The sequence below is a fragment of the Lichenostomus cassidix genome, chromosome Z (assembly GCF_008360975.1).
Source record: "Lichenostomus cassidix isolate B80296 chromosome Z, HeHo_3.0, whole genome shotgun sequence".
Classification (NCBI taxonomy): domain Eukaryota; kingdom Metazoa; phylum Chordata; class Aves; order Passeriformes; family Meliphagidae; genus Lichenostomus; species Lichenostomus cassidix.
In genome coordinates this window covers 65,916,574-65,938,466 of record NC_139511.1, presented here as the reverse complement: position 1 = coordinate 65,938,466, position 21,893 = coordinate 65,916,574, and the positions used below count along the sequence as shown (strand labels likewise).

Sequence of the window (21,893 nt, the reverse complement as noted above, 5' to 3'; positions counted from 1 at the left end):
TTTGTATTTGCTGAGGAGTGAAGTAACTTTTACATAAGATAGACAGAAGCATCTGGGAAGTCTATTTTCAGTAGTCAGTTTTCCCTTTTGCCTTTTCCTCACCACAGGGTTGTCTCAGAAGTAGGTAGGTGCCTCAGAGTTAGCTTGCTGCTCACTAGGCATGAGGCTTTGCACTGCCATGGTCGACAGCTTCCAGCCTGTGCCTCCCTCTGTGCTTGGGGACAACCCCTATTTCTGTCTCTGGATGCTGCCTTTTCCTGGCTGCCAGGTGGTGACAGACCTCGTTTGTTACTGCAGGCGATGCATCGCTGTGCCAGGCACTGCTGCCTCCAGCCTGCAGGAAAGGCTGGGATAGAAGGATGTGGCTGCAGAGGGAATGAGCACATTGAAGCACTGAAGAATGGAAGGGCTGCCTGGTGCTAAGGTGCCCTCCAGGGGTTGCCAAGGCAGCTGGACTTAAAGCGTGGACATCTCAGTCCCTCTCCATCTCTGCTCACAGAAGGGGTGCTGTCTGGATGACAGACATTAGTCCTGTTTTACAGTCAGCTGAGACACACTTAACTTTGCAGTGTCCCCTAAGTTTGTAGCAGGTTAAGGAATTAAGGCAGAAGTGCTATCTCCTCCTTTGACTACAAAGTGATACTCTTTAATTACTTTAATTTAATTTTATGTTGTTTGGCAACAGAAGTTTTTACATTGGTGAATGCACCAGCAACACTTCAGTGGGTGTTTTACCCTCATAGTTTGTGATTTTTACTGTTCCTTCACTTTTTATCTTCCCTGATAACTTGCTGGTACAGCAAAATTTTATTCAGATGTGGTTTTTTTTCCTTGGTTGGATGGCCTTTTGTAAAAGGTGAGAAACAACTGTGATGTGGGAGGTGCAGAACTGTGTTACATGCAGTGTTCACTGGATCAGTTTTCCACCATGAGGATGACTGACTACACCTGACCTTTTGTCACTTCTATCAAACTGCTTTGGAAGGTTTCAAGTATGGGTCTTTTTTTCTGGAATGTGTCAGGTGGGAATGCTGGTTGTCATTGATACCTGCATTGAAGTGTTTTGTCATGTTTTTTGCTTAGTGGTATTGAAACAAATGTTGTAGGTACAGATACAACCCGGAAAATATAATTGGAAGTGCTTAAAAACTTTGAAAAGTTCTACAGGTGGGGCTGGGATGTGGTTTTCCAGCTTGTGCTGTAATTCCTGAACAGGAAGCATTGGGGCTTGGCTGCAGAGGAATTGTGAAAGGGTTACCAAGGGACAGAGTAATATGTCTTCTCCTCACATTGTTTTTTGTAAAATTGTTTTCTGTAAAATTGTTTTCATCCTTTTGTAACTACTGTCTTTGCAATGGCATGGATGTACTTCCTCTTAAATGCACTGTGGAGTTCCATGTGTCTCTTCTGCACCCTACTTTTATCCGGAATGTCCTGAGGTGAACATGCTTCTCAACAGTATGTTTTGTTCTCCAGCTCTGCTGCTTTTTGCCCAGGATTGCTCAGCTCAGTACCTTGTTCTGATCATCCATGCCAGTACTCACAAGTTAGAATTTTTGTTAATTATCAGGAGAAGGTTTGAAGAGAGACACATTCTCAGAAGCAAAGCAATAATGCCATGTTCAGGTATGATCCAACTGAAAATTAAATCTAATGATATTAATTAGAAAATTGCAGGCTTATCTCTAGAAGTCAAACAGAAAAACTGATGATAACCCTTCATACCTCTGTCAAGCCTTGCTAGGATTCTTTCAACAATTTTTGTGTTTAAAAGTGTTATAATATTCTCAGGAAGAGTCAATGTTTCAGCATGCTGAGTGCTGGGGCGATGTTGCTATGGCAGCCTTAGCCATGATTTCTTTCTCTTTTTAATGCCAAAATCTTTTTCCCCAGAATGTCCTGAATTTTAGTTATTGGTATTCTTCATGTTTAAATGACACTTTATAAAGTAGCAAGACCATTTATCAGGCATTTTATTGGTTTTCCTAGTGTAATTGCTAGTACAGGTAATGCAATACCACTTTGTGTGAACGATACTGCAAATATAATCTAATCAAAAAGATTTCTCTCAGTAGCATGAGTCAATAGCCAGAGAGGCTGCTGTGAAATGTTTTTCTGATCAGAGTTAATTGGTATTGTATGTCGTTTCATGGGACCTTGAACATCATTATCTACCCTGAGGTACCAGCACCTTCTAACATGACATTGTGGGGGAAATGTGACTCAGTGTTTACCTTGGTGTGATGAAAACCAGACAGCCATTAACAGGGGGTGCTCAGACATTGGCATGAGCTGCCCGTGAGAGTGGTGGAGTCACTACCCCTGGAGATACTTACAATACATATAGATGTGACACTCGGGGCTGTAGTTTAGTGGTGGCCCTGGCAGAGTTAGGTAAATTGTCGGATTTGATGATCTTAAAGATCTTTCCCAACCTAAACAATTCCATGATTCTATAAGATAAACCCACCTCATTTTACCAGAGTTTTTGTGCCAAACCCCCTTGTCTTCCGTCAGACTGCAGCTCACCCACTGCAGTGTTGGGCAGTGCTGAAGTCACATAATGCTGCCTTTGTTTTGACCCATGCTGGTCCAGCTGCTCAGAGAGGGGTGCAGTCACCTCCCCTCTCCCTGTTGAGAGCCTAGCCTTCCCTGGGTGCTGTGAGTGTAAAATATGGCTTATCCTCACCTGATGAGCAGAGATAACATAACTGCATTTTTTTCCTTCATGGGATTTCTCATGTTCTTTTTTTCTCATTCATGGATGCTTGCATGACATTCTTTTACTCCGGTTGTCATGGCAAATCTGTATGTCAGGAGGAAAAGTAACTGTTGTTCGTGCATTACAAGGGTATTTCAGAAGTGTGTCCAGTGATAAGGTGACAGTGACAAGCTGTGACAAGCTGTGCAGTGTTCTTGGTAGCTCACCTGTTTCCCCTCTTCAGAATCTTAATATGTCAGCTTTGTCCTCATGGGAATAGCAAAATAACCCAAACATCCTCAGGTAAAGCAGCAGTGTATTCCTCATGCTGAGCTTGAGTCTGCCTTTGTTTTGGGAAGTTGGGGAACATAGAAATGGTGGTGCCTGTGCATGCTGCTCTCCAGTCTGCACACCCAGAGACAGCTGCACTGAACTGAGCATGGAGTTCTCCTGGAAGGAAATGCCTGCTAACAAGGCAGTCAGAACAAACCTTGTGTAGTCAGTGAAGGCTTGCAGCATCTGGCGGGACACCAGGATGCAAGTATTTTTTCCTTAAAGACTTGATTCCTTGTTATGTGTTGATGTGATTCCTGGAGTCATCCTGGAAGAGAAAAAGACTTCAGCAGGCATTTGCATCTAGATTAGGGTTTTTTTTAATTGGCTGAACCTCATTTAACTTTTACTGTCACTTTACATGATTGTGCCACAAAAAAGCACGGCTCTAACGCAGACCACATGAGAGAAATAAGTGATATTTACAGGGGAGAAGTGACTGCAGAGCACTTGTCTGGAGCAGTGGAAGGGGACAGGATGACACACACAGCCCAGGGTGGAGAGGCAGAGAGAAGGACCTGGCAGGAGGTGCAGAGGCACTGTGGGGCCAGTCCACAGAATGAGTGATGCCCAGAGCTCCAGGTCTCAGCGTGGGCTTGGAGTGGGGAATGGAGGGAGGAAACCTGTGGGAGGAGTATTAAAGAGGGTGATTCTCTTACTTGATTCTGGGCATTGTACTCGGTGGGCAGTGATTTGATCTTTGCTGGTAAACAGCAATTTCCGTTCTTTTCCACCCACTGTAGAGAGAGGTAGAAAGGCTTCCCTCTGAGCCAGAGCTGCTGTCCACGTGTTCTGCTCTGGCTTTGTTCCCAGCTTTGGAGGAAACATTTTCTGTCCTCCTTGGGGAAAGATGGAAAGGTACTGCTGGTATTTGATGAAATCAAAGATGTGCTTTTGAAAATCTCCAACCAAGTAGATATTCCTATGTATATATACACACACACACATATATACACACACACCTATATATCCATATATACATATACACATGCCAGAAAGACTATCTATATAAATAAAAATGACAGCATTGTACTGTTTGTACTGAGCTGCCAGCTTTGGAGCGGCTGCAATCCTGCAAGTATGTGTTCAGCAGGAAAAAGTGATTTCTGTAACAAACTGCTGCTCTTGAGTGTTGTAACAGACAAAGGAAGTGAGAGTGAGCTCTGTCTTGAATTGATTTTTTTTTTTTTTAACTAAAATGATCATTAAGCTCCTCTGGTGTCCTGAAAGCTGTGTACAGAAGGAAACATGATGAAGATGGAGCTTTCTGAGCGAAGCCTTGCTCAAGCACATGTGGGCTTTTCTCCTAGAACTTGGATTTCAGCATGCTGGATAGTATTTGAAATGAGCATTTCTGTGTGCTACCCTCAAGCAGCATGTGTAGGGAGCCACAACTGTGGAGCTCTTTTTCTTGGCTGCCATTGAATCTAGTTGCTTTCTCTCCAAGGGTTTCACTTCTTAAGGCTGGTGCAGAAGTGATTTTTTGATGTTAAACATCAGTTACCCACTCAAGTGAAAATGGCTAAACTGTGTGAGTGGTGGGAGAGTCTGAGAAAATATTCCTTATGTCAGCGCTGTTCTATGAGGGAATAGTTAGATAAGAAGGACATAAAAAAATCCCAACCATTTTTTCTGGACCAATGGCCTGAAAATTCTAGAAAATTAAAACCTGGTTTTCTTAAAGAAGCTGACAGTCAGTCTCACAGAGAATTTGTTCAGCCTACACAAGGGCAGGTATTGCCTTTGGTAGGGAAGTTTAGCTGAGATGCTTGATGATGGGACCTAAACCTGAAGCACAGATGCAATCTCTTTTATAGCATATTAATTAAGCTCTTATTATAGAGAGTGGTATTTGCAATGCTGCTTCCTCCAGATCAAAAAACACTCTCTCCTTTCCTGCCCACAAAGTGAAACAATAAAAATGAAAGACAGTTACCAGAGGTCTTAAATAAAACAAGAATATGAGAAAGAATATGTGCTTCAGGCAGCAAGTCCAAACTGAATCATCAAATACACTTGTGTTCTCCAGTCACCTTGCCTCCAGGAGGATCCTGTGTGGGTCTCCTCTGTGCCCTACTCTCTGGAGGAAAAAACTGATTGTGTGTTGCTTAGTAAGAATAGCACGTGAAAGTTTAAAGTAGTTAACATAGTGGGGTTTTTTGTTTTTGTTTTGCTCATTACAGAGCAGATTTAAATCAGGAAAATAATCCACTGCAAAATCTTCAGAGTTGGAGTAGAAGTGACATACAGAAGCTTCATGCTGTCAGCTCAGCCTGTTTGTGCATATGCTGAGTGTGGCATATTTAACTGCAGGTTAGCTGGGGAGCTTGCAAGCTTTGAGGTTTTTTTGGTTTGGTTAGTTTTTTTGATTTTTTTTAATTGCTTTGTAGCAAAATATTAAGATTAAAATATTAAAATAGCAGAAAGGTTTTACTCCTAAAATCTGTCATCCTGTCTTCTTGCCACTTTACATCACTTTGTGCAATTCCTGTGGGCTAGCTGGTACTGCGCCAAGTTAAATTTGATTTCTGCTTTGGTTTAAAGAAAGCAAGGATGAAGATTGTGAACTTGAAAGGAAAGGAAATGTGCAAGGATAGAATTTCTAATGTCAGAATTCTGTATTCGGTAGGGTAATTAAATCACACAGTGCACAATTACCAGGAGCTCAAGCTTGAGAGAAATTTTGCAAACTTGGTAGAAAAACGGCCACAGAATTGCTCTTTGAATTTGACTCTTTTTTTCTTTCTTTTTTTCTTTTTTTTTTCTTTTTTTCTTTTTTCTTTTCTTTTTTGCTTTCTTGAATAGAAGAGGGAGAGAAGAACAAGAACCTGATCTGGGGAGGTGGCCAAAACCAAGACAATGTCTATATTCTTTAAATAGCACATCCTCTTTCTGTCTGATTTCATGTGTATGCCGGTTTTAGGTTTTTGGGTTTTTTCATTCTGCTGCTTAAGTTACCTCGGATATTTCTATCTGAACCAAACTGTAATGTTTTTTTCCCCTCTTTTGGTAGCTGCCTCATGACAGAATAAAAACTGGATGCAAGTTGTGCATTGGGAAGTGATTGATGTGTGCTTGTGCAGCTTGTAGCACTATGAGAAACACAGGTGCAGCTGATGATGTTTGCTAGAAGTAGATTGAAAAAGCAAGAAAATGAAATTTCACTTCTGCACAGAAAACCTGTTGTAAAACTGCAGGGCAGGAAGCAATTCCGGAAGCAAAAACTCCATTTGTTTCTGCGGGACAAAATGAAGAGGCTTCTCCAAGGCCAGGTAGATGATAATTCAAATCACGCACATCGCTGCCAGCTCTCCCCGGTGGAGATTGAATCAGACATGTTTGTTTGTGGAATCCAGAGGAGCTCTCCAAGCACTGAATTTTCCACGGCTGGAGGGGACTTTCGTCAGGATGGAGGACATGATTCCAAGGGAGTGAGTGAGGTGTGTGTTGGTGAGGTGGAACTGAACTGGGATGGCTACGTTAAAATACCATGCTCAGTTCAACAGAAGAAGAAGGACTTGCGGGGGAGTTCTTCTGATGGTATCATGCCGACTTCTTCTGAAATAAAGGGCAGAGTGTCTGACGGGCAGGACCTTTCTTCCCTGAGCATTACCATGAGCTGGAGGGATGCAGCTGAAAGGCAGGGGTGCTTTCCACAGGAAAAGACCATTGCGTACAAGAGTCGTAGAAGGCAGTCAAGAGACCGCTCAGCTGATGTGGTTGATTACATTGTTAAAGAGCTCCAGGGAATAAGTCGAATCCAGACAGAGATTGCAGAGCTCCGTCAGCACCTCAACTTGATAAAAGGCTCTGTGGATGAAGTCTCCAGCTGTGTGGACACGGTCTTGAGCGAGATAGAAGGCCTGCAAGGTGGTTCTGGTGGCAAAACCCAGGGTATGCATTCCCGAGAGCCAAGAAGGGAGGTACAAAAGGAAGAACCAGTGTTATATTTTTATGGCATCCCAGAGAAAGATGGCGAAAACACAGTAGAGCTTATCTGCAGCTTTTTGTCTGAATATCACTGTTTCAATGGTATTCAGTGCAGTAAGTATATAAAAGATGCTTATAGGTCAGATATTGGTACAGGCAAGCCATTAATGCCGAGACCAGCAGTTGTGAAACTTGTGAGTTGTGAACAGAGAGACTTTATTTTACAGAAATCTATCCTTCTGCAGAGCTCAGGGGTTCGGGTTGCTACCAGTGAGGAGGAAAAGCGACAGAATGGCCAGAGGGGCCAGAAAACAGATTCAGTCTCTTCACAGTCTGGCTTCAAGAAAAATAATCAGAACTCAGTGAATCCTGATGGAGCTCGGAGAACTAATGCAGTTGGGCACCTTGAGACAGACTCATGCCAGGTTAAGTATAAAAGCATGAGTAGGAAAGCACAGTGTGATTCCGTGCAGAAGTCAGCCTTGACCAAGGACACCTTGATACCTGAAACAGAGAAGGAAGCACAAAAAATAAGCTGCAGTGAGCAAGCTTCAGATGACAGGGACATTTGCCAGGCCCTTACTGAACCTCCAGAGGTGGCCAATTCTCCCAAATCAGGTGATGGAAATAACTGCTGCTCATCTGACTCTTCAGGCCATGCAAGCCAGCTGTGTGCTTCAAGTAATGGTAGTGAGCAGAGGCTTGACACTAAAAGCGTCACTGAGAATTCTTCTTCTCTTCTAGAAAAAGATGAGGGGATAACCACAGAAGAAATTGAAACAGACTATGATAACTCTTGCAAATTTACCAGTGCAGAGAAAGGTGACGTTCAAAGAGAAGATGTTTCTAGTGGGGTGACAACCATTAGCTATGATCATACAACAGATGAAATGGCTGATAGTAGTGACAGCTTGAAAGATATGATCCAAATGGACCTGAATGATCAAGATCCAACTGATCAGGTCTTTAGGGATGTCCTGGAAAATTCCCAGTATTTTCTTGACCACTCCCGGGATAACATTGATCTTGTAGACATGAAGTTTTACACTAATAAGCTTGGGAAAGCTATTCACCACTTCAGGTCTGCTCTGCAAGTGGTGTTCCATAAACTGGAGACAAGTGATTCTGAAATCCTTTTGGAAAATGATAGTGGCTTACAGATGGATGATGACAACACGCTGATGCTGACCAGTTCAGGTATGGGTGGCAGCTCTGACTACTTTGCAGAAACGCCTCCTAGTCAGTCCTCTGAGAGCCAGGCAAACACCAATGTCAACAGTGAAGCATCTGCTCAGATGCAATTTACTCCTTCCAGTCTTTCTTCTGTTTTGCATGAGCCTCCTGTTTCCAGTTTGAATCCATCATCTGACTGTGAAATCCCTGCTGGGCAGCAATTCCCTCCTGAGGAGCTTGGAGAAGATGTGAACCATCTACCTGAGCCATCAAAGGAGTGCAGGCCCATGAGCCTTGACAAGGTGTGCGCAGAGACCATCTACCTGAACAAGTGCATCAACAATTTCAAAAATGTGCTGAGGGAAAAGAGACAAATGCGTAGGAGACTCTTAAAAGAATTAGCGCAGGAGGGAAACTGGATTTCTGCTGAGGAGACAAATTCAGGTAAAATGAAAAAAAAAAATGTTTTTAAGGAGGTGTCAAAATCTGGTATTTGTGCAGCCAGCGGCCAACATTTCATTCTGTGGGTGAACTGTGAACATTCTGTGAGTTTATTAAAGTTATGAGCAAATAGTTACAAAGACAAATACATGCGCTGTACAACAGTACTGACAAAACCCCCTGAAATGTACTCTGTAACACACTGAAATGCCAGTTAGCAAGCTTCACCTTTTTTTTTTCCCTTTTTTTTTAAGAGAGGGAGATTTGCAGTGCTTCTTCAAAATAGCAGGTGTTAAGGTTTTTCGTCATAATTCGTGACTTGGTTTCTTGTTAAATATAATAGCTAAGTGTGTTGGTTTGAAAACAAACCAGTGGGAGATCACAAGTCAAGATTGAAATTAAAAATAAGTGAAATAATACAAGGAAAAGCACTGACAAAGTCAGATACAACCTAACACCCTGTTAGGGTGGTAGTAGCAGTCCAACTGAAGTAGTCCAGTTGAAGTGGTGATCCTGTGAAGGTCTAGTCTCCAGCTGAAGATCCAGTAGTAGCTCTCGTCCTCTGGGAACCCAGTAGACAGGGCTAGCTCAGGCAGTTCCAAGGCCAGGTTACATCCAGGTGGGAACACCTGGCTCCTCCCTCCTCGGCAGAGCATCTCACAATGGGATGAGATAAGTCCATGAGTCACACGGTGGGTCCCTGATGGCCCATTGCCTGTCATGCGGGGTGGGTCGTTAGCAAGTGATAATAGCTAAGGATGGCCCATTGCCTGTCATCCGGAGTGGGTGATAGCAGCTAATGGCCCATAGCTGGTGGTAATAGAATACTTAACTACATCAATATTGCAACCTAGGACATTATCCACCCCTTATTCTATTACCATCTACACAGTTCTCACTCAAGATAAGGTCTCCTTGTGGTACACAACAGGTTTCCCCATCTGCCTTCATCACCCACCAAGTATAACCAGGTCCTTGGGCAAAAACCACTCCACGGATGGGTTTGCCTTTCCCTGAGGTGGGACTAATCCAAACAGTCTTTCCTAAAAAACCTCTTACGTGTACCACAGGGACTTTATCTCCATCCACTGTGTGCAAAGGTTCGGACTCGGCAGGACCAGCTCGATTGATAGAACCCCTTGTGTTAACCATCCAGGTGGCCTTTGCTAAGTTCAGTTCCCAATTTTTGAAGGTTCCCCCGCCAAGTGCCTTCAAAGTTGTCTTAAGTATTCCGTTGCACCGTTCAACTTTCCCAGCAGCTGGTGCATGATAGGGGATGTGGTATATCCATTCAATTCCGTGTTCTCTAGCCCAGGTGCGTATGAGGCCATTCTTGAAATGGGTTCCATTGTCAGACTCGATTCTTTCAGGGGTACCATGTCTCCACAGGACTTGCTTTTCCAGACCCAAGATGGTGTTCCGGGCAGTAGCATGAGGCACAGGGTAGGTCTCTAACCATCCTGTGGTTGCTTCCACCATGGTCAACACGTAGCGCTTTCCTTGGCGGGTTTGGGGAAGTGTGATGTAGTCAACTTGCCATACTTCCCCATACCTGTACTTTGACCATCGTCCACCATACCACAGAGGCTTCACCCGCTTGGCCTGTTTGATTGCAGCGCAAGTCTCACAGCTGTGGATGACCTGTGAGATGTTGTCCATGGTCAGGTCCACCCCTCGGTCACGAGCCCACCTGTATGTCGCATCTCTCCCTTGATGACCAGAGGCATCATGGGCCCAACGAGCTAGAAATAATTCCCCTTTGTGCTGCCAGTCCAGATCCACCTGTGACACTTCCACCTTGGCAGCTCGGTCCACCTGCTCGTTGTTACGATGCTCTTCATTAGCCCGACTCTTGGGTACATGTGCATCCACGTGTCGAACTTTCACGGTCAGCTTTTCTGCCCGGGCGGCGATGTCCTGCCAAATCTCAGCGGCCCAGATGGGTTTTCCTCTGCGCTGCCAGTTAGCCTTTCTCCAGCGATCTAACCATCCCCACAGTGCATTGGCTACCATCCAAGAGTCGGTGTAGAGATAAAGCCTTGGCCATTTCTCTCGTTCGGCAATATCCAAAGCCAGTTGGATGGCTTTAAGCTCTGCGACCTGACTCGATCCACCTTGTCCCTCGGTAGCCTGTACAGCTTGTTGTGTGGGGCTCCATACTGCAGCTTTCCATCTCCGATCTGCGCCAACAATTCGGCAGGAACCATCGGTGAAGAGGGCATAGCGTCTTTCACTCTCCGGCAGCTCGTTATACGGGGGTGCTTCCTCGGCACGTGCTACTTGCTCCTCTGCATCTTCTGAAGATAATTTAAAAGTCTCACCTTCAGGCCAGTTTGTTATAATTTCCAGAATCCCAGGGCGATTCGGGTTTCCAATACGGGCGCGCTGTGTGATGAGGGCAATCCATTTGCTCCACGTAGCATCAGTGGCATGGTGGGTAGAGGGAACCCGTCCCTTGAACATCCACCCCAGCACTGGCAGTCGGGGTGCAAGGAGAAGTTGTGTTTCTGTGCCGATCACCTCTGAGGCGGCTTGGACTCCTTCGTAAGCTGCCAAGATTTCTTTCTCGGTGGGAGTGTAGTTGACTTCAGACCCTCTGTAACTTCGACTCCAGAATCCCAGTGGTCGACCTCGGGTCTCGCCAGGCACCTTCTGCCAAAGGCTCCAGGACAGACCATGGCTCCCGGCTGCAGAGTAAAGCACATTTTTTACCTCTGGTCCTGTCCTGACTGGTCCCAGGGCTACTGCATGAGCGATCTCCTGTTTGATCTGGGTGAAGGCTTGCTGCTGTTCAGGGCCCCAGTGGAAATCATTCTTCTTGCGGGTTATGAGGTAGAGAGGACTCACAATCTGGCTGTACTCAGGGATGTGCATTCTCTAAAAGCCTATGGCGCCTAGGAAGGCTTGTGTCTCCTTCTTGTTGGTTGGTGGAGACATCGCGATGATCTTATTGATGACCTCAGAAGGAATCTGACGCCGTCCATCTTGCCACTTTACTCCCAGGAACTGGATCTCTCGGGCAGGTCCCTTGACTTTGCTCTTCTTGATGGCGAAACCGGCTTCCAGGAGAATTCTGATGATTTTCTCTCCTTTCCCAAATACTTCCGTTGCTGTGTCCCCCCACACAATGATGTCATCAATATACTGCAGATGTTCTGGAGCCTCACCCTTTTCCAGTGCCGCCTGGATCAGTCCATGGCAGATGGTGGGACTGTGCTTCCACCCCTGGGGCAGTCGGTTCCATGTGTACTGCACACCCCTCCAGGTGAAAGCAAACTGAGGCCTGCACTCTGCTGCCAGAGGAATGGAGAAAAAGGCATTGGCAATATCAATGGTCGCATACCACTTTGCTGCCTTGGATTCCAGCTCATACTGAAGTTCCAAAATGTCCGGTACAGCAGCACTCAGTGGTGGTGTGACTTCATTCAGGCCACGGTAATCCACTGTCAGTCTCCATTCTTCACTGGACTTACGCACCGGCCAGATAGGGCTGTTAAAGGGTGAGTGAGCCTTGCTGACCACCCCTTGGCTCTCCAGATCCCGAATCATCTTATGGATGGGGGCCACAGAGTCTCTGTCAGTGTGGTATTGCCGGCGGTGCACTGTTGCTGTAGCAATTGGTACCCGCTGTTCTTCAATTCTCAGTAGTCCTACAGCAGACGGGTTATCTGAGAGACCAGGCAGGGTATTCAGTTGTCTTATGTCTTCTGTCTCTACAGCTGCTATCCCAAAAGCCCAGCGATGTCCCTTTGGGTCCTTGAAATATCCACTCCTGAGATAATCTATGCCGAGGATGCATGGGGCGTCTGGACCAGTCACAATGGGGTGTTTCTGCCACTCATTCCCAGTTAAACTCACTTCAGCTTCCAGTACAGTCAGCTGCTGGGATCCTCCTGTCACCCCAGAAATAGAAATGGGTTCGGTCCCCACATACCTGGATGGCATCAGGGTGCACTGAGCGCCGGTGTCAACCAAAGCCGTGTATCTTTGTGGGTCAGACGTGCCAGGCCATCGGATCCACACAGTCCAATAGATCCGGTTATCCCTTTCCTCTACCTGGCTAGAGGCAGGGCTCCTCTAATCCTGTTTTTGGTGCACAATGTTCTTCTCCTGTAAATGTGTTCCTGAGGTCCCTTCAAGAGGATCAGTCATATTATCACTTCCATTCTGTCGGGGGTTCTGTCCACAAGAGACTGGGGCAGTGTTGTACCTAGATGAGCCTCCTGACGTGGATGTTTCTGTTTTCAATTCACGTACCCGGGCTGCTAAGGAGGAGGTGGGTTTCCTATCCCACTTTCTCATGTCTTCCCCATGCTCCTGAAGGAAAAACCAGAGGTCACGTCGCGGGGTTTGTCTTCTTTCCCTGGCTGGGGGACGTCTGCTCCTGATGGCAGAGACTCTGGTTGGTTTCGGTGTGACATGGAAAATTCCTTCTTTGAGCTCTTTCCTTAGTTTCTGATTCTCTTCAATCAAGCTCCGGACTTGCTCGGCCAGGTTTGTTTCCACTGATGAGACCTGGGTACGTAGTGGAGCGGTGACAGTGTCCTCGTAGATTCTCAGTTTGTTTGCTAACATGCCCACCTGGTCTTCGCCTTCCCTCCACTGCAGTGTTGCCAGGTAACGAGAGTATATCTCTGGTCCGAGCCGCGCGAATCTTAGCCACCTTTGTGAAGTGCACTGGACGTTATCTGGGCTCTTGGGGAATCTCTCGTTGTCCGAGAAAATGATCTCTAGTACGGCCAATTCCCTCAGGCATCGGATACCTTGTTCTATTGTATTCCATTTTCTCTGGTGCATCTGGAGGTCTTCTTTGCAGAGGTATCTGTCCCGTACACTCGCCAGCAATCGCCGCCAGAGGCTGAGAGTTTCCTGGGTTCTCCCAATCCCCTGGTCAATAACCACATCCTGGGACAGGGATCCCAGTTGCCTGGCCTCACTTCCATCCAGAATGGTGTCGTTAGCTGCGGCATCCCAGATACGGAGCAGCCAGGTCAAGATGGACTCATTCGCCTGCCGGGTGAATTCCCTCCGTAGGTCCCGCAGCTCCCCCAGGGATAGAGAGCGAGTGATGATCTCCGGCTCTGTCTCTTCTGCTTGGTGAGATGGTCCTGCCGCATCCCCATCAGTCGCTATGCGGACTGATTTGCTCTTTGATTTCTTTTTCTGGACGGGGGCAACTGCTACGGGCTTCAGCTGTTCTGATTTGCTTTGTTTCTGCTCCTCAAGAAGACAAAATATTGTTCTGATCTTCAGCATGAGGTACACGGTGCTGGTCGCAGAGAAAAAAGAAAACAGAACTGACAGGAAGATTATGCCATCCTTAGCATCCAGGGAGAACTCAATATTGTCAAGGACGGCTGTGCCTGACCTGAAATGTTGGAAGAAACCGCTCTCTCTTCCTAGCCCCAAAGGCTGGGTGCGATTGCTGAGGAGGTCCCAGACGAAGCAGCTCAGGTTAGGCCAGGCAGACAAAGTCGAGTATATATAACGAATGGTGTTCATTGCCTCACAGGTAACCATGCCATAGGCATAATAAACCAATAGAGCAATTCTCATGCCATTCCCTGGTCGCAACAGGAGCAATATGACAGGCAGATAGTATCCCATTTGAGGAAAAATATAGAGAGCGAGATACAATACCCATATAGATAAGCTGAGCATCATGGTGCTAGGATTTCTGAGTTTCCCCAGGTCATGCCCCACGTTGGGCGCCAAAATATGTGTTGGTTTGAAAACAAACCAGTGGGAGATCACAAGTCAAGATTGAAATTAAAAATAAGTGAAATAATACAAGGAAAAGCACTGACAAAGTCAGATACAACCTAACACCCTGTTAGGGTGGTAGTAGCAGTCAAACTGAAGTAGTCCAGTTGAAGTGGTGATCCTGTGAAGGTCTAGTCTCCAGCTGAAGATCCAGTGGTAGCTCTCGTCCTCTGGGAACCCAGTAGACAGGGCTAGCTCAGGCAGTTCCAAGGCCAGGTTACATCCAGGTGGGAACACCTGGCTCCTCCCTCCTGGGCAGAGCATCCCACAATGGGATGAGATAAGTCCATGAGTCACACGGTGGGTCCCTGATGGCCCATTGCCTGTCATGCGGGGTGGGTCATTAGCAAGTGATAATAGCTAACGGATGGCCCATTGCCTGTCATCCGAGTGGGTGATAGCAGCTAATGGCCCACAGCTGGTGGTAATAGAATACTTAACTACATCAATATTCCAACCTAGGACACTAAGACATGTGATAACAAAGTGTGCATTTGAGCTATAAGTAGCCAGATTGGCAGTTTTGTGAGTTGAGTAGATCTAGACTTCAAGTGACTCCATCACAAAGTGAGAGTTCTCAGTGTTTAATCACTGCAAGATGTTATCCTAGTAGACACCTTTAAAAACAATAAAGAAAATACTAATAATCATAATAGTAAAAAAATTTAAAAGTTGAGACTTCTACTTTGATATTGTTGCCATAACTTGTCCATAAGATGAAAATTTTTTTGTTTCTGTGGAATCACATCCCTCATTGTCAGCACAGATAGTGAAATGTGTGACCACAGAGGATGTGAGGTGATACAGCGGTGGAGTGGTACTGCTAAACCATTTCCTGAGGATGTGGGAGATAGAGCTGACCAGCATCTTTTGCTGGGACATGTTTTGATAGGCCTTGATTTGATAAAACAGAACCTAAAGTAGAAGGGTAGGTCCATCTTCCCTCTCCCTCTCCAGGCAGTGAGAAGGCTCTCTGAGTGTCATCTCTGGAAGTCACTACACAGTTAAGGAAAGAGGCTTTGTTTCAAGAGTGGAAGTTTTTTAAACTGCAGCTTGAAATCTTCACATACGTGTTGTGAACTTCCTTGTATCAAATACTGCGTTCACTCTTCTTGCAGTCATGAAAGCTGGTCAGGATAATCACAGGGCTCCTCTCCCCACTGGAGGAGTCATCTAATGCCAAGTGCTTTTCCAGTGTCTGTGCTTTCACTGTGAAGAAACAATCTGTCAACCCGTATTTGATTTCTGTTCTAGTGATCTTCTCAAGTTATGCAGATCATAAAGCTGGTAATCAGCTGTCTGCTTTCTTATTTTGTACAAGGTCTTTAGTATAGAGTTGGCTCAAACAGTAAGTTTTTTATGAGGGAAGCACTGGGATTTGTTAGTGGGCTTGGCACAGATACTTTTTTTTTTTTAATTGTAGTGTTTGTGTAGTGCTCAAGTCCTGGACATATGTCCTAATTTTAGAACCTGACAGAACAGACAGTGGTTTGGATTAGCATTTGCCACAGTACAGCAAAAGTACTGAAATAGCCTGTTTCTGAATGTGAGAGGAAGCTGCTCATCTCAGCAGAGTTTGAGCAGCACAGGCTTGTTCACAAGGCAGGAAGTAGCCAAAACAGTTAAGGGGGAGGAGAAACAGAGCTGGGCTTTGTACCTTAGATCTCTCTCCGGGGTGAATTGGGATTTCTGATCCTCCCTGGTTCAGTTCTCCTGAACATTGTCTAGTGATGTGACAAAAAGTTGATGGCACTTGTGTGCTGCTCCTGTAAAGGTGGATCTATACGGTAGATTTGGTACTTGAAGCTATAAAAATAAGTATGTGATGAAGTCACGATGCAGGAAATGTGCTCTGAGAGACAGAGGGAGTCAAAGGAGTCAAAGGTGATGGAAAAAAACGGGTAAAGGATAAGAAAAGAGAGACCTCGGGGAAAAAACCCTGGAGATGCCAGGAAGCCAAACAGCCCATACCCTGAAAACTAGACAGGGAAAGAGTTGGAACCAGATGACCTTTAAGGTCTCTTCCAACACAAACCATCCTGTGATTCTGTGACTCTTCTGAAATAGTGTTGTTGCAGCAAGAAAGGGAAGCTGCAGTTTTATGTCCTGTTTCAATGTACTCAGTTTAACCCAAGCTTTTATTTTCTTCCTTTGGAAAAATCATCATACCTGGAATGCAATGAAATGTTGCTGGTTTGCTTTTTTTCCCAGCTGTAGATGAGTGTTTGTGTCTTACTTTAAAAATGTAATTTGTTGTTTATAGCTTTTCAGTTCCCAGATAAGGTCCACTGAAAACCCAATTCTGCAGCTGTTTTTTGGTTCTGAACATGAACCACTGTGTTACTCATGTTTGCTTGAAAGTTCAGTTCAAGGTACTTTCTTAAATACGTTTGGCAGCAACCTCCAGCAAAGGAATGGAAGATAAGTTTGAAGGTGTTGGTAAATATGCATGTTTTGGTGAATCAGAGATGATGCACTGGCATAGAGGTTTAAATTATTTATAGTTGTACACAGATGCAAATTACTGGAAGAACATGGAACTTGGCAGATGCATATAAATAATTGCTGTGTTTAACTGGAAGTGAAAAGAGAAAAAAATAAAAGACCCCCTGAAAATCTGAGGAGGCTTTAAAAGTTTGAATTTGAGAAAAAGCAAAAAAAAAAAATTGTAAATGAAGATAATGATACTTTGAATTTGTTTAAAGAAAAGCCCTAAAATGGTAGAGATTTCTGGAGATTTAAGGTAACTGCTTGAAAGTGAAATGGTGAAAGAATTTTGTGATCAGGGTTTAATCAAGTTAGTCACCACTGATGAAGCTGCGAGTGCACATGCTGTAATGAGACTCAAGATATTAAATCTATGTACTATGCAGTTACTTAGAGTTTTGCCAAATTTTACATTTGGCCTGAAACTGTCCCTAACAGCCTTAAACTGATGGGCCTCAGAAATCAAAGATATGTATGGATTTTAAGCCAAAATACTTTGTTGTGGATTTTTGGTCTTTTTTAATTATCAAAAAATTAGTGTAATGTGAGACTTATTGCTTTGTGTTTGTACAAAAATAAGTTTGACCTATATTTAAAAAGCTCTAGTGCCCTGAGGTCCTAAAATTTGGCAGTGCTAGCCGGTGTCAAGGAATTTTCTGTGGAAAATCAACGCCAAATGAGCGAAGGGAATATGCTTTTGAAAAATGTGTAGTTTGCATATGCTCACTGGTAGCTTGCTACTGTTGAGCTGCTGCACTGCCAGAGACTCCATCTGTCCTCAGTGTTTTCCAGCCGGGGGCTAAAAGCAGGGCTTCCCTGCTCGACGTGACTTGAGAGCCACAGCAGACCTGAGAGGGGACACGAGTCCAGGTCTTCTGCATCTTCTGCGCTCCGAGACTCCACAGGAGATTCCAGGAAGGAATAGAGTTCAAATGCGAAGGAATTAAAAGCCTGGGAATGAGGGAGGTCTGGATCTGCCTGAGATGCACTGAAACAACCCCAGGGACCAAGCTGGGAGAGATTTGGCTTGGGTTGGAAGGGCTTGGGGTGACTGTAAAAAGAAGGACAAAACCAGAGGGCTTGAAGTGGAATTGTGTCTGTCTAGGTGAGAAGGTTTTGCTTAGCCAAACAGGACAGGAAGGAAGATGGTACAGAAGATTACTTTAGAGGAGAACAGTGAGAAGGGTCTGTGCCCAACAAAACATATTCCCATCTGAGTCTGGAAGGGACCCCAAGTTTCCTCAGTTTCTCCAGGTCAGCAGGTCTGTGCAAAGCTGACTGTCAAAACACAGCACTAGTGCCACACTGGTGGCTGCAGCATCCTGCTGCTTGTGATTTTCACTCCTTTAGCTCCAAAGGAAAAATCTGCAGGGTTGGTCCAGAGGCTTTCTTCCCTAATGTGCACCCATGCAGGCCTGTCTTAAGGTGGAAAGTAGGGTTTTTATTTTAGCTACAAGCCAGCACTTCGTTTGCTAAAGTAATTTGACTTCTCCTTAGCAATTGAATTAAAATAGCTTCTCTATTTTCCTGTCTTAGTGATTGCATGTCTGTAATTACACCCGTATAGACAGTAACTTCAAAAACTATTTTTGCTTTTAAACCAATTTGAGTGTCTCCTGTTGCCATGAAGATATTCCTTCCCCTCCATCTTTCATACACAAATGAGTAATATGATTCTTCTGTGCAGATAGAGAATTATCTGATTGGAAGACTTAAAAAATATCACGTCTGTACCGGAAGTTTTGAGTATGACTCTCATGTAACTTTACTAGCCTTGAAATTGCCTATCCATAAACATGAGATTTAGTGTAGGAGGCTTCTGGATTTTTTTTTGCTCGGAGGAAAATTGCCTAGATGTATAAACCCAGAAAATATCTCTCTGCATTATGGTATTTGCAAAAGCAAAATGTGTTTCGTGGGAGCTGCCAGTTTCCTCGTACAGGCAAAATGTACAGGGGCTGAGGAGGGAAGCAGGGGGGATGTTTCAGATGTAGGCAGTGGATGCAGTCTGGGGGAGAGGGGAACAAATTTGTTCCTCTCTGTAATAAATACAAAGTTTTTTCCTGTATAATAAATGGCAGCTCCAATTCCATATTAAGATTACTTAAAATTCTTCAGTTAATGAAACAGGAACAGTAACTCTAAAAAGAGCTCTCAAAGCATAGGTTTTAATGCATGTGCAGTTATGGATGAAATTTGATTACTTTAACTCAAGGTTGTCTGTTAGAGATTAATTGACTGGTGCAAGTCGCAGGAAGCACATGGGAAAACTCTCCGCTGCACAAGCGTGTTATCAACTTGGGGCAAAGCTTTACCCCAATTTCTGAAATCATTTTACAAAACTCATGGCAGAAATCTGGTCTACTAACTTTTGTTCCTCTCCTTATTCTCTTTTTTTTTGTTTTTTTTTCTTTGCAGAAGGAGGTAGAGGAGAGCTTCAGGTTGTACATGTTGTCCCTTGTAACCAGCATCTCTTTCTGAACCCCCTGTGTGTGCATGACTTGTCTTCCTGTAGCCAATTGCTCCTGCTGAGGCACTGAGATTCAGTTTAGCATGTCATGGTTGTCTGAGGCATTGTGGACGCTGTGTATGAGTTAAGAGTCTGTTCAGTGCCTACGACCTTGAGGAAAGAGGAAAACAAAGACGAAAACATGAATGCTGGGATCCTTTGATGCTCTGTGGGGTGTGTGTGATGTGCACAGGCACTGCTTTAGCAGAGGATAAATTGTTCATCTTGTCTTTTCCAGTCTTCTTCTCTATGAATCTTGTTTAAACCAAGTATTGCCTTCAGTTATACCAAGAAAAACCAAGATTTTTCTTCAGTTATATTATTTCATTTCATCTCTGTCTGGCTCGTCCGCTTTCATCAGTTAAAGTCAAAAGTACATCTGTGGGCTATAGCAGTGAGGTTAAGCAAGACTGGATGCTGAAAGGTGGTCCTCTGCAGGTCCCATGCCTTTCTAGGTAGTCACTTTGCTTTGAACAGAGCCCTGTGCCCCATGGTAGGGGCAAAACTTTTCCCTTAATATCTACAGTTATTGTCTTTCTACTCATGGACTGGCTACCTCTCTGCCCCTTACCCTGTGGGCCACAGGTAACTCTTTCCTCCTAGGAGGATCTGCAGAATCGTTTTGTCAACAGTTGTGTTAGTAAGTGCATCTCATGCAGAGAAATAACAGGCGTTTGTATCCTATAAAACATAATAACTGTTTTATTTTCATGACTCTGTGCTGTCTGCAGTCAGTGCCTGCTGTGTTTCCCCCTCTCCCGTAGCTGTATGAATAAGGCTAAACCTGCTTCCAGGAGAAGCTGAACTGTGCACATATTTTTGTCCTCCATGCAGATGGTCATCCCTTGAGTTTGATTTCTAAGCTTTATTGGCTCACGTATCGGCAGTTTTGTTTCATTCTTGCTGGTAAATGTCTGTCCATTAATGCTTTTCCAGGAATGCAGAGATATCTGGTGTCAAGTGTCAGTATTGAATTCAGTGCTCTTTGGGCTTCAGTGCAAAACCACCGTAACCTCCTTTAAACTGCTCATCTGGCAGCTGGAAAAGTGGTACTGGATGATACATCAGGTGGAAGGAGCTTCCTCAGGGGCTCTTCAGTCCTTAATTAAATTGATGCTGTTGCAGAATACAGAATGAATTTAAAATAATCCCTTGACTTGTTGCAGCTTTGGTTTCCATGTAAAATGCAGCGTGCTTGAGTCAATGAAGACATTGAACCACAAAAATGACTCGTTTAATTGGGAAGATTTAGTTCAGTCTGACTCTGTTAATGGCACTGAAGAAATGCTCTAATTAGGCATGACCAGAAGTTTAATTTGGACAGTGAAACAAACATTTGGCTCTTTGTTTTAGCCTGATTCAGATTAACCTATATCTAACTGAGGGGTTTGAGGTTTAATAATAAAACATGATATTTGAATACAAGTTAGGATGATCTTCAAAACAAAAAGTCACTGTTGATTTTTTTTTTATCTGTTTGAATAAAGCAGCATAAAGCAGCTTTACATGTTTTACATCTGTTTTATATTTTAAGAGGATAATGTGCTAGGCACAGTGCTTAAATGTGATGGAAAATTACATTGTTAGGAAGCCTTTTATGTGGAGAGATAGATTTATAGGAAGGGCTAACAGATCTGCGGATGTTCTTCCTTTCCTTGTGCTGCTCCAGAATTTGTGATTTCTTCCTTTTTTTTTTTTTTAATGTTCTGCTGTCCATTTTATGGACTTTCTCTTCCACAGTGAAATAGAAGTACATAATTGTTTGTTCTGTCCATTAAAGTATCTCCTTATGTATAGGAGAATTTGCAAAATTTAGAAATTGCAGCCTTGTTAAATACGTCTCAAATTACTTATGAGCCTAGCTGCTGCTTTTCCTGAGTAAGCAAAACTCTTGTTGTTTCCTTTTTAGGCTTCACCAAACATTGCTTTCCCTGTGACTGAATACTTTGCCTTAAGTGACCATGTCAGTTCCCTTGTTTAATCCAGGGCTTTGAATTTATTCTGCTCTGCCACTGGCATTGTTTTGCTAACTGGTTCTTGGTTGATAGAAACTTTAATTATTTCGAGAAGACCTTTTAGCAGCTGCTTTGCAAGCTTTACTGTGAGGGAGTATACTGCAGTACTAGGGGTGACAAGCACTACCCCAGCTGAAGCTATTTGTTGGACAGTAGGTACAAAAATGTCATCCACCAGCATCAGAAATAAAAAAAGAGCCAAATAAGGATGTGATGGCCTCTTTTATTTATGTGTTTGTTTCTCCATCATTTCAGTGCTCCCTTATATGCTTCCTGGAGATTTAAAAAAAATTAAATTTGAGATTCAGCCTGGTCTGGCTGCTTTCAAGGGAAGATCAAGTGACAGAGCTGTGCAGAGAAGACCATAAGCCAGCAAAACACTTTCTGTGACATGCAGCATTTGGATGACAGGGTGTTAAGTATGTCTGCTTTCCCTTTGCCCGCTCATTTGTTTTGGGAAGGACAGTGCTAAAAACTCCCACAGTTGTTCCAGTGCTCTTTTCACCTGCCTGTTGTTCCTGCAGTTTGCCCAGACTCTGAC

The 21,893-nt window shown here is 44.2% G+C and overlaps 1 protein-coding gene across 6 annotated transcripts in view; it reads left to right on the top strand.

The window, feature by feature from the left end:
• The window catches only part of UNC13B (unc-13 homolog B), a 215,899-nt gene that overhangs the window by 103,047 nt on the left and 90,959 nt on the right, over positions 1–21,893 (top strand). For 2 of the 6 annotated variants that reach the window (XM_085043292.1, XM_085043293.1), the window contains exons 2-3: positions 6,048–8,581; positions 19,247–19,269. The exons of the other annotated variants lie outside the window; for them this stretch is intronic. In XM_085043292.1, coding sequence (XP_084899418.1) covers positions 6,151–8,581; positions 19,247–19,269 — 2,454 coding nt within the window. In that variant the 5' untranslated portion in view covers positions 6,048–6,150. The remainder of the gene's footprint in view (positions 1–6,047; positions 8,582–19,246; positions 19,270–21,893) is intronic. 6 annotated transcript variants of the gene reach the window in all.